This window comes from Chrysemys picta, chromosome 13 (genome assembly GCF_011386835.1).
Source record: "Chrysemys picta bellii isolate R12L10 chromosome 13, ASM1138683v2, whole genome shotgun sequence".
NCBI lineage: Eukaryota > Metazoa > Chordata > Testudines > Emydidae > Chrysemys > Chrysemys picta.
This window is the reverse complement of record NC_088803.1, coordinates 52,278,145-52,296,883: the sequence shown is the minus strand read 5'-3', so window position 1 is coordinate 52,296,883 and position 18,739 is coordinate 52,278,145. Positions and strand designations below refer to the sequence as shown.

General features: G+C 52.7%; 1 protein-coding gene across 5 annotated transcripts in view; it reads right to left on the bottom strand.

Moving 5' to 3' along the window:
• The window catches only part of LOC101936938 (signal-regulatory protein beta-1-like), a 35,195-nt gene that overhangs the window by 14,695 nt on the left and 1,761 nt on the right, over positions 1–18,739 (bottom strand). The window contains exons 1-3 of one of the 5 annotated variants that reach the window (XM_065566271.1): positions 13,988–15,089; positions 12,500–12,672; positions 10,060–10,401 (exon numbers count right to left, since the gene is read on the bottom strand). In XM_065566271.1, the coding sequence (XP_065422343.1) occupies positions 10,060–10,401; positions 12,500–12,572 (415 nt within the window). In that variant the 5' untranslated portion in view covers positions 12,573–12,672; positions 13,988–15,089. Of the gene's footprint in view, positions 1–10,059; positions 10,402–12,499; positions 12,673–12,974; positions 13,345–13,696; positions 13,961–13,987; positions 15,090–18,739 lie in introns of those variants that run through there. The other 4 variants (XM_065566267.1, XM_065566269.1, XM_065566270.1 and 1 more) reach the window with 4 other exon arrangements.

The following is an 18,739-nucleotide window of genomic DNA, read 5'->3' as shown; positions in this document are numbered from 1 at the left end:
CAGGTTCCCTTCCAGCTCTACGAGATAGGTATAGATAGGTGTAGTTTCTTTTGGTATTCCTCAGTGGGATCAGAGGATAGTGGCCTGTAGAATGTGGTCTTGGCAAAAATTAAGCATCAAGACAGGTCTCCTGTGGTTCAGCTTAAAGGTTACAAGCAAAACAAAAGCACAGAGGAGTCCACAAACCAATAAGAAATAAAAGAAATAACCCTAATCACGTCTTTCTAGACCTTCCCAGATTTACTTACATGTCTGGGGTTTCAGATAAGCAATCTTTCGGTATGATCTGATGATTTTCATACCTGGCCTTTAGCTTCTCACAGCATAAGTGCTGCCCTGTTCTGCTCTTCCCCGGAAAACCACAACACACAGACAAAGGGAAGTTGTTTCCCAATTTTAAAAAGTTCTAGACTTCCCATTGGCTGTTTTGGTCAGGTGCCCACTCCCTTCTTTTTACCTGTGGGCTTTTTTCTAACCCTTTACAGGTAAAGCAAGTAGAGAACAGCTACTAACAGGGATTTTATAGCTAACTGGCTGGGTGTCCGTAAAAGGGAGCTACCTCCCTCCTTCATTTCTGACAGATGGGAAATTATTTAGGGCAGGGAATTGTCTCTTACACCATGTTTGTACAGCACCTAGCACCATGGGGCCTAGATCTCAGCGCTGTGCTCTAGACTGTATAAATAATCATGATAATTAATAAATAAATGGAAGCTGGCATTAAAACACGTCCCCCTCAAATATTTGCATGGGTTAGGATTTGAGAGTCTGTTTTTGTCCCATTTCTAGTCTTAAAGCTCCACCAGCCTCTGCTCCACTATGTTTTCACTCTGTGTCAGTTTGCGGAAAACTCGATCTCTCCCAAATGAGATCACAGGGAGCAGGGCGGGCACCCAAACTGAATTACACCCGTCTTTGTTGTTTTCTGCTGCGATGTCTTTTCCTTTGCCAGCTAAATCCTCTGACCACAAACCTACAGCAGCACCAAGGGATCTCTGTGTGTCTGGCGTCCTGTTTGCATCTGTCCTGGTTCTGAGCGGCTTGATCAATGACGTCTGCCATGAAGCATTCCAGTGAGTACCCAGCAGTCAGGTGATGGGCTCTTTGGATGCAGTTCAGCGGGTTTAATGACTGGCCAATGAAATCAGACAAGGGACGATGTCTGTGTTTCGGGGCAGACGGAGCTCGTCATCAGTGTATAACAAACGAATTGCTAGTGTGAACATCGATATAGGAATTGTATCTCTCTGATTGTGTCCCTCTCCCCGAGCCGTTCCCATTGCACTGGTGTTCTCGGACTCTAAGCTCTTTGAGGCAGGGACCATGTATTTGTCTGTGTTTCTGCCAAGCCCGGCAGCGCTGATCCTGCCTGGGACGTGACCCTCAAACATATCAGTGTTATTGGACATTTTTCCAAGGGCTTTTCTGCACAGCTCCCCTCTCAGTTTCCTCCCCATCCATGAACACACACACCACTCAACACACACGTCACACACAGTAGCGTAGCTAGCGAGGTGCAGGGGAAGCAGCTGCTTCCCCCACCTTTCCAAAAGCGGCCAGAGGAGCGAGGGGGGGGCGCAGCATGGCGGCCGACAGCCGCGGCCGGAGGAGCGAGGGGGGGCGCAGCATGGCGGCTGACAGCCGCGGCTGGAGGAGCAAGGGGGGACCATGGGGGTGGCACAGCAGAGCCGGAGGAGCCATGGAGGGGGGAGGGGTGGTGCGGCCAGAGGAGGAGCCATGGGGGGGGCACAGAGTGGCCGAAGGAGGAGCCAAGGGGGGCGTGGCCAGAGGAGGAGCTCGGAGGGCGCCTTTTTTGTTTTCTCCCCCTCCTCTTAGAAGCTGGCTATACCACTGGTCACACAGCAGAGCCACCCAGCCCTGCATTGCTGTGACCTCCCTTCTGCAGCGCTGGGCTGCATGGAGCCCCTCAGAGCTGCTAACAGCCCCCGGCTGGGTGTACAACACAGCCGCAAGTGATGTGGATCCTGGAGGCGTTGCTGGGCCCGGCTTGTTAAAGAGCAGCCGACACTGGCCAGAAAACTCTTGAAAAGCTGAGGAAGAAATTCCCCCCGGTCCCCGTCGCTGTGTCTCCTTTTCCTTATTTCCTTTCACCGAGGAGATCGGCAGGGAACGAGGGTTGGGGGTTGGGTTGGGCCAGGATCATCGGGCCCAACCCCCATTCCCATCCCAGTTCTTCTGGCCTCCCCGACCAACTGCTGCACGTGCGTGCGGAAGCAGCTACCCTCCAGGAACTCTTAGAGCGACACGGTTCCTGCTTTCATGCAAATGCCCAGAGCTTAGAGATAAAGAAAAAGGGGCAGAGAAGTGCCCGGGGGGACCGTGGAAGCCGGGCGCTTTCTGAACTGGATGGTTCCCCCAGTTTAATTGCTCAGGTTTTGCTGCCATTGTGGAACATTCATTACTTCAAACAGACCCAACACCAGCCTTCAGTCACAAACCTTCAGCCCCTGTCCTGCCCCCCAGAGCCGAAATGTGGGGGGTACATGGGGTAACATCCCCCTCCCATTTCTATCACGGCACCTGCTGATTTCATACTCCCCCTGGTAGGGGCCAGGGAGGCAGATCTGGCTCTTGCATGGGACTTTTGTTTTCAGGGCAAGAAATTAAAAAGGCTGATGGGAAAACAGCTCCAGAAAAGGGACTTGCCAAAAGGAGGTTAAATAGGACAGAGCAGGATGGAGGGAGGGGAGTGGTTAAACCCACAAACTGCAGAGGGGCCAGATAAACCCTGGGCTGCTACAAAAAGGCACCAGATGTTCTGGATACAAAATCAAAACGCACCTAGTGCAGAGTGGGGGCTTTGTAACTAACACACGGAATGACAAACAGCGATAACAGACGAGCTGCGACGTCCCTTTTCAATGACAAACACTGCACTCAGGGGGAGGTAACGGCGCTGCTGCTCGGGGGTGTGACACTAGCAAACCAAGTGCCAGCTCATGCCAAGCCCCCTCATAGCTCCACTGATCCCTGACACAGCCCGAGCTGGAGCCAGGCTGGCTCACCTGGGTGTTAGTGTTGTTACACGAGGGATTAGAGTTACACAAATGAGCTTCCTGTTTAGACTTTATTGAATGCGTGTGAGTTGCTGCCTGTGTTAATCTCACTTATAACAGCTGTAGCCACCGTGTACGGTGCTACTGGAGCGTTCGCATTGGAAGCGTCTGTAGCTGTGCACATCAGCGGACAGAAGAGAAGCATGAACCAGTGTGAAACGCTAATCTCCAAAAGCAACGGTTATGTCCTGCCTGACAACGCAGGCCCATCGACACCAAATGAAATACTATGGACCAGCAGATGGCAAAAGACTTTGTTGATTGCTGGAACCCAGGAAGAGGAGACACACAAGTGAATTCCTCCCAGCAGCTGAGTTTGCAACTTGAAGCAGAAGGAGGGAAGGAATAAAAAGCCCAAACAAGGAGGAACTCTGTCTCCATGCTGCTTAGATCCTCAAGGACAAGGTTTGTCCGGCATAAGCAAGTAATCCCCAGTGTTTAGCCTGGGTTAGCCCTAAAGGACATATACAGTTTGTTTATATATAGAGGCTTATATTAGTTCTTGGAACTCATTTGTGTGTTTATCTGCTTTAACCTTGTAAAGAACTCTCTTGTTTCCTTTTCCTATATAATAAATATTCAGATAGTTCATTATAGGACTGGCTACAAGTATTGTCTTTGGGGTGAGATCTAAAGTGCAATCGACCTGGGGTAAGTGACTGGTCCTTTGGGACTGGGAGTAACCGGAATATTGCTGGGATCTTTGGTGCAAGGGACCATCTATGGGAAAGAAAAGCGAACCTCCCTGGGTGGTGAGACAGACGGGAGTGCCCAAGGGGACTGTCTCTGACTCCATAGTAAGGCTGTTATGGAGCCTGAGGCGTTTGCAGGTGAAATCTAAGTACAGAACTCACAGCCAATCTGGGCTTTGTGCCAATCCGGCTTCCTCACCCTCTGCCCTGAGCTTGGTACCAGGCTCCGGAGCCGCTGTAGGACAGTTTGACAGGGGCCTTCTGATCCCAGCATCTTCCAAGATGTGGGACTTCAACCCAGCCCAACTCATGCGCTAGGAAGGCAGGAAATGCTCCCTGAAGGTCTCCTCTCCCTCTCCCTGCTGCCCCAACAGAGCCACAAAGAGACGCTGGATGTTTTCCTTGCCGTGGGATGGGCCGGCCGGCTCAGGGGCAGATCAGCCAAAGGACTCTGCACGTCTGGGGTGAGTTCAAGCATTGCCAGGGCGGTTTATTGTCGAACAGAAATTATTACACAACCATCTCCTGCCTCTTCAGAGCTGGGCAGAGGCAGGAGGCTTCAGCCAGAGTCCAGAATAGCAGAAAAGACACAACCCAGCACTACACATGGTCTGTGTCCCACCTCCCCGGTGTCCCTGCGCACAGACCAGCATGGGCACCTATGGGATCCGGCCCTGCCCACGGCCCTCAGGGACCCTCTCCAGGCCACTCTGGTGATTGGCCAGACCCAGCAGTAACAGCAGGGGTCTGTTTCTCTCCAATCAAGTCACAGGGTCACATCCGTAAAACGCCCAGCTCCTGCCAGCCCAGGGAGCAAGAGTCTGAGCGTCAGGCCAATCCCACAGGACTCAGCAGAGCTGCTCCGGGACCACCGGGTCTCACGGACACACAGCGTATTACACACGAACAAATGGCGTTACACCCCCGTATTCCACATATCTGCTCCCTGAAGTGAAGGTCAGTGCAGTGGGTACGTCCCATCAGAGATTCCTAAATTCCCAGGCCAGAAGGGACCGTTGTGCTCCTCTAATCTGACCTGCTCTAAAGCACAGGCCAGAGAACCTCCCCTGGATAATCCCTAGAGCAGATCCTTTAGAGAAACATCCCGTCTTGATTTTAAAATTGTCAATGATGGAGAATCCACCACAACTCTTGGTAAATTGTTCCAGTGGTTAATTACTCTCACCATTAAAAATTTAGGCCTCATTTCCAGTCAGAATTTGTCTAGCTTCAACTTCCAGCCATTGGATCGTGTGTCAGACCTTTATCTGCCAGACTGACGAGCCCATTATGAAATGTTTGTTCCCCACGACACGTAGGTACTTATAGACTGCAACCAGGTCACCCCTTCACCTTCGCTCTGTCAAGCCTGGGCTCCATCTGATTGGCCAGCAGGGGTCACTGCAGCTCCACCATCTAGGGACTCGTTTCCTGCACTGGGGGACAGAGGCTGCAGACAGAGAAGTTGGCAGGTGGCAACAGTGCAAGAAAACAGGGAAATAGACCAGGGGCTGCAAAAGGAAAGAATCCAACAGGTGAGGAGAGTCAGTCAATGACCTGTCCCTTAGCATTAACCCGACCCAGGGAGGAGCCCCCCAGGGGCAAACTGCTCTAGTACGCTCCATGTCAGCCCCCGCCACGCCCTGAGCTGGGGGTTTCGGGAAGCAGTCATCTCACGCTGTACGTTTAACCGAGGGGAGATTTACTCGGGCCTCTGACTCTCCTGGATTTCCAGTGACCCTAGAAAGGGGAGGGTCCCCCCAGGTCAGGGGTCAGGACTGGGGCACGAGTATCAGGAAGCCCAGAGGAGGGCGATGCTGGAGAGGATTCAAGCTAGAACTGTTGTGTTCCCCAAGGAACTGTGCCACCAGCTCTGGGCTGAGGACCAGGCTGAGCAGGATGGAACGAGCTGCGGGTTTGTCCCTGTGGGGCACAGACACGGGGACCTGGGCAGCAATGCCAGGGGAGGCTGGGTAACAGCAGTCACCGGGCTCTGGAACTAAGGAATCCGGTCCACAGCCACGAATGGGTCGCTGGGACCCTCGTACAGGCCCGGCGCAGGAGGGGGTCAGGGACACGGGAATGCCTGGCCCTCAGGCTGGAGTGGGACTCTTGTTCTGGGGGGTGAATCCCCTGGGGCAAAGATTCCAGAGCTCACCAGGCTCCCTGGACTGTGTCCCCGGGGGAACCTGCCCCAGTAGGACCCAGTCACTAGTGATCTGGGCTGGCATCAGACGGGGAGGGTCTGTCTCCCATGAGCAGCCCCAGACACACCCAACCCCACAACACTGACTCCCTATGAGACTTTAACGCTTCCTGCTCTGCTCCTGGGCTGCAGCATTACAATCCTTTCCCTCTGGCTCCCAGGGAAACTCACAGAAAATCTACATTTACCTGGTTACGCTTTGCTTCTCAGGAAGAGGAAGAGGAGGAAGGCGGCTGTCAGCACCTTCTCCAGGAAGAGCCCAATCCAGAGAGCGGGGCTGGAGAACAGACTCTGACCTGCTGTGTAAATGTATCAGATCAGCCAATGGACAGGAACCCCCTCATCCCCGCCACTCCCCCCTGTCACCCGCAGACAAGAGAACTGCCTGGCTCACATGCACCTTTACCGGGCTCCGAGGAAACTGGCCTTCCCTGGGGCTTGGCGAGTTCCTGTCTGTGAACAGCAGGTTGGCAAATGGCCCCTGCAGTGTTTGCCCAGCTCTGCCTGGCAGCTGTATCCACACGCTGCTGCCTGGCCCCAGGGCAGCCCAGACTCTACAGGGGAGACCTCGAGCTTCACAGAGCAGGAGAATAAGGACTCAGGAGTGACCATGTTCAAGCCCCTCTCCAAGAGACAGTCACACCCTGCAGGGCTGCACAGAGCATCTTCCCTGGGCACAGAGTGCGGCCGAAGTGACATTTCCTGCCCCCAACCTGCCCCCTCCCGCTCCGCCCACGGAGAGCTGAGCGATAATCCTGGAATAAAAGAGTGGCTGTTACACTGAGGGGCTCCCCTGGCGGAGATGGGCTGAAATGGCCCCTGGGTTCCGCAGACCAGACCTGGCGTTTCCCAGCAGTGCGGGGCGGGGGAGGGGGTTCCACTGCACATTTCCCTGCAGTAGATGAAGTGGGATCTTTGCCTGGCTCAGGAGGTGGCTGGGAGATTCTCAGTGTCACGCTGGCATTGACGGGGGGCTGGGAATCGTGCACAGCCCGACAGGTGAACATGGACTGATTCCTCTGCTCAGTTGCTTTGACCTCCATGGAGCTCTGGAGCGTGTACGTCCCGTCTGGATTCTCAGTCAGGGGGGAGGGTTTTCCCAGATTCGTCTCATTTCCGTTCTCCAGCCAGGTGAGACTCGCGTCCTTCGGGTAAAACCCCTCCGCATGGCAGGTGAACGTCACAGACTCGTTCAGTGTGATGGGCACTGCTGGGGCAGTGCCCACTCGCAGCCTGGGGGGAACTGAGAACAGATATCCTGCACGCGGCATCTACAGAAATTCTCCTTTTCCTGCTGAGTTACAGGGAAATTCCTGGGGCTGGACAAACTGACCTTCCCACTGACCCCACATCCATCTACCCCGCACCCTCCTCCCAGGGCCCTCCCTGGAGCATGTCCAGGTCTCACTGGAATCTCTTTTTCCAGGCCCTTCCCAGCCGGGGGGAGGCTCAGGGAAATTCTTTATAAACAAACAGAATTAGCAGAGGGGGAAAAAATGTTCCCCACGTCCCCACTTTCCCTCCCCTTCCTCTCTGGACAAAATGCACAGCGCGCTGGGTAACTTCAACTGGGGGGTGGGATCTTACTGGGGTTCAGACAAGGACAAACACCTTCCAACCCACACACCCTCCACACACACCCCGACCCCTCTGGGCCGGAGCAGGGCTCTTCCTGGCCCACGGGAAGGGTCTCTACGTTCTAAGGGCCTGAGGATGAGAGACGGGCACAGGGCACAGACTGGACCTAAATCTGGATTTCAGTGTCTGACCTCCCACAAAATACCCACCCGAAAGGGACCCAAAGGCTGAAGGATCCATCTCAGCCCCCACACCCCTAGTAGCGGAGCCCCCAGGGGTCAGCCCCGGCTGGGCTCCTACCTCGCAGGGCATCGCTGAGGTTGTAAGTCGCACGCAGGGGAGCCGGTAAGGTGCTGTGCTCTATCTGACAGGTGAGCTGGGAGCGGGTGTCTCCTGCGGTCAGGTTCACCCCCACGGTGCTGGACACGCTGTAGGAGACGTTCTCGTGTGCAGGGAGAACCCGGGGCTCGGGGGCTGGGAGTTTAGCCCCATTTTTGAGCCAGGTCACAGTGATGTTTCTGGGAGAGAATCCTCCTGACGTGCAGGTGAAAGTCACTGGGGGACCCGGCTCTGCCCTGCTGGGGGGGCCGGACACAGACGGGGCCGACGGTCTGGCTGCAGGGAGAAGCGTTTATCAGTCAGATCCCTCTGCGACTGAGAGCCCCTCTCCCCGCCCAACGGGACCCACCTCCTCACAGGGACAGCCTGAGATCGGGGGAGCCACAGCCCCTGAGCAAATGCAAAGGTGGGGGGCAGACAAGTCTTTGCTGGGGCTGGGGAAGTGTCATAGGAAAGGCAGAAAAACATCCCAGTAACCCCATGGCTGCAGCCGAGCTCTGTGCCCACAGCCAGAGCCCTACAGGGGATGGGGGCGGGGGGTCGAGTAGATTCACCCCAGGACCGGGTCTGGCCGCAGGTCAGTTCTGCCAAGGAAGCACAAACTCTCTGCAGCCGTGTAGCCCCACAAAATGCTCCCCTCCCGTTTTGCTACTGGGAGTGGTTTCTGCCACGCAGCGTAGCAGTTTGGTAAACGCTCCCGGTCTGCTTCCTCTGGGGGGGGGGGTGGTTGCAAAACGGGAGGGATGGGGTTGTGGTGGAAAACACTCCCGGTCTGCTTCCTCTGGGAGGATGGTTGCGAAACGGGAGGGATGGGGTTTGTGGTTGAAAACACTCACCGTCTGCTTCCTCCTGGCTAATGTGCCAAATTGAATTGATCTATTGCATGATTGAGGCATGCTGTTTCACTTTTTTTTGTGTGAATCCGTGAAAAGGGATTTTTTTTACTTTACTCTTCCAATTTGCATCATATACAAAGCAATTTTGGGGGCCACTTCCATTAAAAAAAAGTTGCAATACTCTAGTAACATGTATTTGGAAATGTAAAAAATAACCAGTGAAATACATTCAAAAATTAATTTGTAATAATTTGAAAATACACTAAATCCAACATTTGAAAACATTAAATGCTTTAATGGGATGTAGACATTTGCAGTTACATAATGGGCTCTCACTGGGTGATGGTGATGGTTGGTGCAAAAGGGCTGTCGCTGCCTGGGGGTGGATAGAGAGGAGCTGCGTTGATTAATCTTTGACAGGCTAGGAATTGGAGGCCTGTGCCTTTAAGACCCCAGCCCCAGGAACCCGCCCCCTGCTCCGAGGCTGACATGCAGCGTCCCTGTGAGAACAACAAAAACAGCCTCTGCCCCCCCCACACCCCTAGATTAGCGAGCACAGTGTGTGGCTCATCCCACGGGGTCACTGTTCCCCCCCCTCCCCCTCCCTAAACGGGGGTTTTGTACCCGCACGGGGTCTGGCAGTGTCACCCCTCCCCCGCTTAACCCCGGCTCTCACCCCCCACCACCGATTTTTGCCCTTCAGCCCCTCTTCTGCCGCTAGCTACAGTAGCTTGAACCCCCCCGGCCAGTACAATTCTGCCCCCTGCTCAGACCCTGACAGCCCCCCCGCTGCGATTTGCCCCCTTAATACTTTTAAACCCCCCCAAAGAGGAGGGAGCAAATCGTTAGCAGAAGTAAGGGCAGAGAGAGGGCAGTGGCTACAACGAAGGTGACTGAGCATGCTCAGTTGGACTGAGCATGCTCAGTACACCCAAAATAGCAAAACGGGAGCAGAGCATTTTGTGGGGCTACACCGGCAGCTCTTCCTGGAGGGGCCGAGTGAGAAGAATCAACCCAACAGCTGACACCCCCCAATGCACCCACCCGGCCAGTCACCCCCCAATGCACCCCCCAGTGCACCTGGCACTTCGTTTTCGTTGGGGGGCAGCGATCCCTGGGGCTAGAACAGACATTTCTCCCTCTTCTCCCCCCATCTCCCTAATCCCCCCCCCCCCCGCCCAGGTGTAGGTCTGAACCCAGGTCCCACTTTGCTGCGGTCTCGGTGGAAGCGCAGGTCCCCGGTCAGTGTCTGGGCCGAGCTGGGTTGTTCCCCGCCCTGGTACCAGCCCCCGGTGGGGAGGGGCGTGGGGCTGGGGGGAGCTCGCACTCACCGCTCACAGACACGACGGTGCCAGCGCCGGATCTGATCTCCTCATCGGCTCCCGACCCCTTCAGAAACTTCACACAGCGATAGATCCCGGCGTCCTCGGGGCGGGTGTCACTGATGCGGATGGTGAAGTCTGTGTCAGAGCCATTCACAGCCCGCGTCACCCGGGGGAATGATCCCCTCTGGTCATAAACGAGCTGGCGGCCACTGCCCGAGCCCTTGAACCACTTCACGGGTCCTCGTGGACCGAACCCAGACACAGAGCAGATCAGAGTGAGAGTCTCTCCCGCTGACACCGACACGGCGTCCTGGGGCTGCAGCAGCTGGAACTCCTGGGCCCCGGCCCCTGGAAGGAGAGAACAGGCCGGGCTGGGGGAGGCTGGTTGACAAGCCCCAGTCCCGCAGCAGCAGGGGGTTCAGTCCCACGCCCGGCACCGCTGTGTGGATCCTGCTCCCAGCCCTGCGTGTCAGGGGGCTTATTCCTTCACCCGCTCACTTCCCTGGTCCTTCTCGCATGAACAGAGAGCAACAAATACCCGAAGTCCAAAGGCGCAAACAACTCGATGTTTATTGGGTTGAACTTCAAGCCAGCAGGAGTCCAGTTTCCTTCTCAGTGTCCCCCTTCCCAGCTCTGACACCACAGAGCCGTCCCTGTTCCCATTCCCCCCTTAGCAAAACATGATTCCAATTTCCCCACCCACATTCCCTGTTCCCATCCCCCCCTCACTTCCTGATTGACTGCAGACTATATAGTAAAACTTGAGTTCGGCTTAGCTATCCCTTAGCCAATCATTTTACTGAAATGTAACTAACCAATCCTGACACATTGTAACGTGGGTATTTAACCAATTATATCCCACCACCTTAATTGGTTTACACCCAACAAAATTAATTATACAGCAGACAGAAACCATCACAGAACCAGACAGAGACCATGCAAACAAACATACAAAACAATACAGAAGTGAGGATTTCACAACTACATCTCTACAGACAGAAGGGTTTTCCAGCTGTGTCTATTGATAAGTGAGTTCTTACCAGACAGGATGCTATCAAACTAAGTGTCCTTTTACCTCTTCTAGGCTCTTCCCTTTCTCTGGAGGTGACGGGAATATCAGGACAGGATTGTATTCTAACAGCCCAATAGCACCTTATTTCCCTTATTGCATCCGAAGAAGTGGGCTGTAGTCCACGAAAGCTTATGCTCTAATAAATTTGTTAGTCTCTAAGGTGCCACAAGTACTCCTGTTCTCCTTATTTCCCTGTGACTAGTTTGGAATGTGAGGATGTGACCATTCACTTCTCAAAGGCCTTACTTAGCCTAAGAACAGAGCCTCAGACTGTCACAGTACGAGAAGGCCCTTACACAGACAGACAGTGATTTTGATTCTCTCTTTTATACCTCTAGAACTAGCTAACTGATAAGAATACACCTAAATTCTTAAAGTATAGGCCTTTACAGACAGGCCTGAATATCTATATCCTAACACTGCCTAGAGCCGGGCCCTGCCCAGGGTGGGGCTTTAGCTGCCCGGGGAGTAACTTTGTGTCGTTCCACAGCAACCCCTGCAGGCTGCCCCGGAGCCGCGTTTCCAGAGCTTCGCCCCGGCTCCCGGGAGCAGGCAGGAACCAGGGAGCTGTTGCGCTGAGCGTGAGCAGAGGAGCCGGGGCAGGGACAGAACCTCATGGGCACGAGCAGGGACAAGGGCCCTGAGCCCAGCTGCTGCTGCTCCAGCCCCAGAGAAGGAGCTTCTGGGTGTGTCACTTACTGCCAATGAACGGAGGGTTATTTTGCCCCTTGATGGCCCCACACAGACATGGCACCCAATGAAGTCTGAAAGCAACATGATTTAAAGGGATAAAAAGAAATATTTTTAACCCAGATCTAACTAACCTGTGGAATTCACTGCTGCAGGATATTGTTGAATCTAATTGCTCAGTAAGATTTCTACAAAAAGATCAGACACTTATAAAAAGAAGACCAGCCCCTGCAGTGACACCAGCTGGGATCAAGTTTTAAACACTGTTACCGGTTCTCACACTCCAGAGCATAAGCTGATCACAAGCTGGGGTCAAGAATATAAAATACTCAAGGGTTTATTCCTCCCTTTAGAGCAGGGGTAGGCAACCTATGGAACGTGTACTGAACGTGGCACGCAAGCTGATTTTCAGTGGCACTCCCACTGCCCGGGTCCTGGCCACCAGTCCAGGGGGCTCTGCATTTTAATTTAATTTTAAATGAAGCTTCTTAAACATTTTAAAAACCCTATTTACTTTACATACAACAATAGTTTAGTTCTATATTATAGACTTATAGAAAGAGACCTTCTATAAACAATAAATGTATGACTGGCACGCGAATCCTTACATTAGAGTGACTAAATGAAGACTTGGCACAGCACTTCCGAAAGGTTGCCGACCCCTGGTCTATGTTCTACACTCACCAGGGATCTCCAGGAGAAGCAGCAGCACCAGGCATGGAAGAGACAATCCAGACACAGGGGTCAACAGAGCCATTTTGTTGTCAGAGGGCGACCTTTCAACACAGCAGCCTTTGCCAGCTCTCCGTTGTCCAAAGAGATACTGAGAAGTTTGAGGTTCAGGATCAGACCTTCCCCTAATGCAGAAGGAAGTGGATTGCGTTAGTTATATTTCCCTATTCCATCTTTGTGCAGACTCAACTGTTTTTTCTGCACCATTAATTTTACTTCTCACAGCGAAGCGGCTGGTGACCCGTGTTCTCTTGTGAAGCTTCACGTAATCCAGCCCTTCGACTGCCATGATCTTCAGCACCCAGGCTAACGCTGCTGGGGTATTGAAGGGTGGAGAGAGGGGCCCTGGCAGAGGGCTGCTCTTTGGGAAGGGAATTCCCTGACAGTGTTGAAATCTCCCTCCCAAATACCAAACCAGAGCATTTACCAGCCACTGCACGTTCAGAAACACTGTCCACAGAGACGTCTGAAAGCTGGGCCCGGAGACCCCTGTTCTGGAGCTAGTCCCTGGCGGTGACTGCTACCAGAGAGGCTCCTTCAACACACACCTCAGTGGGGGGACGGCACATGGCCACTCCCAGCACCTGATCTGTTAATTAGAGATGGGCTGGGCAGGGAGAGGGTAGATTTGGATTAGGTCTAGGCTGGAGTTTGTCTTAGTTTGGATCCAGTTCGGATGAGAGGAGAAAGAAGGTCTGTGCTAAAAGCACTGGACTGGGATCCAGGAGATGTTCAATTATCTGTGACCTCGGGGAAGCCGCTGAGTCCTTCAGGGCCCCCGTTCCCATCTTGAAATTGCCTTTGTCTGATTAGGCTAGTTCCATGGTGTCAAGTCTGATTCCCCACTTTGCACTTCAAGTGCAGAAGGTGGTGGGGGGGCACAAGGATTCTAAAAATTAATACTGGTCACTTCAGGTTGGTATTAAACTCCCAAGGTTACAGCTTCTCTCTGCCCTTGGATGGGTAGATGCTGCCCCCACTGAAATGCAAAAAAAAACCCTTTTGAGAACCCAGAAAGGTGCATTTGGGAATTCCTTCCTGGGGGGTACCCTCAAGCCCTTTCACCCCCCCTCCAGGGAACAGCTGAGAATGAAAAACAAAGGAAATCAGCTGTTGCCACCAGCTAGTTAAAAAAGCATGTGCACAAACCTCTTAGGGACAGAAAAATCCAGTCCTGGTCTTTCAAAAGGTCAATGTTATTAAAAACAAAAAGAAAAAATACATCTGGAACTTAGGCTTTTGCTGGATCTTTAGCTTGTGGTTCAGCTCGAAGGTTACAAGCAAAACAAAAGCCCCTGGGGTTAGCACAGAGGAATCCACAAACCAATAAGAAATAAAAGAAATAACCCAGATCAAGTCTTCCGACATTTTCCCTGCCTTATTTACATGTCTGGGGTTTCAGATAAGTAATCTCTAGGTCTGATCTGATGATTTTCATACCTGGTGTTTAGCGTCTCACAGCATAAGTGCTGCCCTGTTCTGCTCTTCCCTGGAAAACCACAACACACAGACAAAGGGAAGTTGGTTCCCAATTTTAAAAAGTTCTAGACTTCCCATTGGCTCTTTTGGTCAGGTGCCCACTCCCTTCTTTTTAACCTTTGCTTTACCTGTAAAAGGTTAAAGAAAAGCCCAAATAAACGAACAGCTACTAACAGGGATTTTATAGCTAACTGGCTGGCTGGGTGTCCGTAAAAGGGAGCTACCCCCCTTCTTCGTTTATGACAGATGGGAAATTATTTAGGGCAGGTAAGTGTCTCTTACACTGTGTTTGTACAGCACTTAGCACCATGGGGCCTAGATCTCAGCGGTGTGTGATGATAATTAATAAATAAATGGAGGCCGGCACTAAACCATGTCCCTCTCAAATATTTCCATGGGTTAGGATTTGAGAGTCTGTTTTTGGTTTTGTCCCATTTCTAGTCTTAAAGCTCCATCATCCTCTGCTCCATTGTGTTTTCACTCTGTGTCAGTTTGTGGAGAACTCGATCTCTCCCAAATGAGATCACAGGGAGCAGGGCGGGCACCCAAACTCAATTACACACGTCTTCCTTGTTTTCTGCTGTGATGTCTTTTCCTTTGCCAGCTGAATCCTCTGACCACAAACCTACAGCAGCACCGAGGGATCTCTGTGCGTCTGGCGTCCTGTTTGCATCTGTCCTGGGTCTGAGCGACTTGATCAATGACATGTGCCATGAAGCATTCCAGTGAATACCCAGCAGCCAGGTGATGGGCTCTTTGGATGCAGTTCAGCGGGTTTAATGACTGGACAATGAAATCAGACAAGGGATGATGTCTGTGTTTCGGGGCAGACGGAGCTCATCATCAGTGTATAACAAACGAATTGCTAGTGTGAACACCGATATAGGAATTGTATCTCTCTGATTGTGTCCCTCTCCCCGAGCCGTTCCCATTGCACTGGTGTTCTCGGACTCTAAGCTCTTTGGGGCAGGGACCATGTATTTGTCTGTGTTTCTGCCAAGCCCGGCAGCGCTGAAGCTGCCTGGGATGTGACCCTCAAACACATCAGTGTTATTGGACACATTTCCAGGGGCTTTTCTACATCTCCCCTCTCAGTTTTCCCCCAGTCCATGAACACACACACCACTCAACACACACACGTCACACAGCAGGGCCACCCAGCCCTGCATTGCTGTGACCTCCCTTCTGCAGGGCTGGGCTGCATGGAGCCCCTCAGAGCTGCTAACAGCCCCCGGCTGGGTGTACAACACAACAGCAAGTGATGTGGAGCCCGGAGGCGTTGCTGGGCCCAGCTTGTTAAAGAGCAGCCGACACTGGCCAGAAAACTCTTGAAAAGCTGAGGAAGAAATTCCCCCCGTTCCCCGTCGCTGTGTCTCCTTTTGCTTATTTCCTTTCACCGAGGAGATCGGCAGGGAACGGGGGTTGGGGTTGGGTTGGGCCAGGATCATCGGGCCCAGCCCCCATTCCCATCACAGTTCTCCTGGCCTCCCCGACCAACTGCTGCACGTGCGTGCGGAAGCAGCTACCGTCCAGGAACTCTTAGAGAGACACGGTTCCTGCTTTCATGCAAATGCCCAGAGCTTAGAGATAAAGAAAAGGGGGCAGAGAAATGCCCAGGGGGGCCCGCGGAGGCCGGGCGCTTTCTGAACTGGATGGTTCCCCCAGTTTAATTGCTCAGGTCAAAGCACAAGAGCTTTTGGTTTTGCTGCCATTGTGGAACATTCATGACTTCAAACAGACCCAACACCAGCCTTCAGCCACAAACCTTCAGCCCCTGTCCTGCCCCACAGAGGTGAAATGTGGGGGGTACCTGGGGTAACATCCCCCTCCCATTTCTACCATGGTTTATATCTGCTGGGGACCCCTGACCCCTCCCCAGGGCACAGGCTGGGGGCTGGCTGCTGTATGAGACTCGCCGCCAACTTCTCCCCTTCTCACACAGGCCTGGGCTCAGCAAAACCACCCCAGAGCTTCCCCTGGGCAGGCAGGGCACTGGGGCACCAGGCTCCCTCGCCATGCTGCAGAGAGACGGCGCCTGCACCTGCTCTGGGCAATGTCCACAGCGCCTCTCCCCCGCTCACCCCCCTGCACAGCTGGGTTCTGCCCCCTCCCCGCAGTGCACAGCTGGCTCTAAGTTCTCAATACCCAGTGTCTGACTGTCCCCCACCCTCCCCTGAACAGCTGTCTCTTCTCCTTTCCCCTATATGCGCCCAGCTCATATCTCCCCCGGCACACAGCTGCCCCTTGCCCCAGTTGCCTGCAGGCTCAGGACAGGTCCCTCACAGCTAGAGCCTCTTCCCCACCCTCCTGCAGGCAGCTGGCTCCAGGCGTTTACTGCCAGCGCCCACAGCTCCTGCCCCCGTTCCCTCGTAACACAGCTGGCGCTGGGCTCTCCGCTCTCGCCTGCCCACCCCAGACAGCCATTCACCTACAGCAGCTCTCTGCCTTCTTCACTTGTCTGCCCCAGGCCCTGCCTTCCTGCCCAGAGCTCCCCTTGGCACCAGCTGCACCAGCCTTTCCCTTGGGTCCTGAAGCCTGACAGGTCTCGTGCTGCCAACCAGGCCCTGTCCAAGCTGGCCGTCCCCGTCGGCTGGAAGCTCCGGAGCAGCTCTCTGCTGGAACAGTCTCCAGTTGCTATTCCAGAGCATCCGACGACATATCCAGAGTCGCTCTAGATCCAAACTCCTTTGTCTCCCAAGTGCCAGCCCTGAGCCCCGCTGCAGGACACCAGAACCTTTAAATTGTGCCCCCCACTAGCCACACTCACCTCCCCTTTGCCTCCCCCTCTCTAAGGGCAGCTCCCCGGTTCTGCCCCTCAACTGGGGCGCATGGTGCTCAGCTCCCAACTGCTTGTGTCAAAGCCACCGGCACCTCCTGATTTCATACTCCCCCGGGCGGGTACCCATAGCAGTGCCGCTGACTTGAAGGTATATATTGTCCCCAAATGTGAAATAGTTGTGGGTGAGGACAAAATCACAAAGTTCAGCCACCAGGTTAGCTGTGACATTATCAGGGATATAGTCAGCGGCACTGCTATGGGTACCCGCATGGCCCCACAATATGCCAACATTTTTATGGCTGACTTAGAACAACGCTTCCTTAGCTCTCGTCCCCTAACGCCCCTACTCTACTTGCGCTACATTGATGACATCTTCATCATCTGGACCCATGGAAAAGAAGCCCTTGAGGAATTTCACCATGATTTCAATAATTTCCATCCCACCATCAACCTCAGCCTAGATCAATCCACACAAGCGGTCCATTTCCTGGACACTACTGTGCTAATAAGCGATGGTCACATAAATACCACCCTATACCGGAAACCTACTGACCGCTACACTTACCTACATGCCTCCAGCTTCCATCCAGGACACACCACACAATCCATTGTCTACAGCCAAGCTCTAAGATATAACCGCATTTGCTCCAATCCCTCAGATAGAGGCAAGCACCTACAAGATCTCTATCAAGCATTCTTAAAACTACAATACCCACCTGCTGAAGTGAAAAAACAGATTGACAAAGCCAGACGAGTACCCAGAAGTCACCTCCTACAAGACAGGCCCAACAAAGAAAATAACAGAACACCACTAGCTGTCACCTTCAGCCCCCAACTAAAACCTCTCCAGCGCATCATCAGAGATCTACAACCTATCCTGAAAGATGATCCTTTACTCTCACAGATCTTGGGAGACAGACCTGTCCTCGCTTACAGACAATCCCCCAACCTAAAGCAAATACTCACCAGCAACCACACATCACTGAACAAAACCACTATCCCAGGAACCTATCCTTGTAACAAACCCCGATGCCAACTCTGTCCACATATCTATTCAAGTGACATCATCATAGGACCTAATCACATCAGCCATACCATCAGGGGCTCGTTCACCTGCACATCTACCAATGTGATATATGCCATCATGTGCCAGCAATGCCCCTCTGCCATGTACATTGGCCAAACCGGACAGTCTCTACGCAAAAGAATTAATGGACACAAATCTGACATCAGGAATCATAATACTCAAAAACCAGTGGGAGAACACTTTAACCTGTCTGGTCATTCAGTGACAGACCTGCAGGTGGCTATCTTACAACAGAAAAACTTCAAAAACAGACTCCAACGAGAGACTGCTGAGCTGGAATTGATATGCAAACTAGACACAATCAACAAAGGATTGAATAAGGACTGGGAATGGCTGAGCCATTACAAACATTGAATCTATCTCCCCTTGTAAGTATTCTCACACTTCTTATCAACCTGTCTGTATTGGGCTAGCTTGATTATCACTTCAAAAGTTTTTTTTCCTCTTACTTAATTGGCCTCTCAGAGTTGGTAAGACAACTCCCACCTGTTTATGCTCTCTGTATGTGTGTATATATATCTCCTCAATATATGTTCCATACTATATGCATCCGAAGAAGTGGGCTGTAGTCCACGAAAGCTTATGCTCTAATAAATTTGTTAGTCTCTAAGGTGCCACAAGTACTCCTGTTCTTTTTGCGGATACAGACTAACACGGCTGCTACTCTGAAACCTGTCATCAGATAAACCCTGGGCTGCTACAAAAAGGCTGCAGATGTTCTGGGTACAATATCAACATGCACCTAGTGCAGGGTGGGGGGGCTTTGTAACTAACATACGTAATAACAAAGAGTGATATCAACCCTGATATTCAGCCTGAAAACTGTGAAGTGATGTTTTGCACTGAT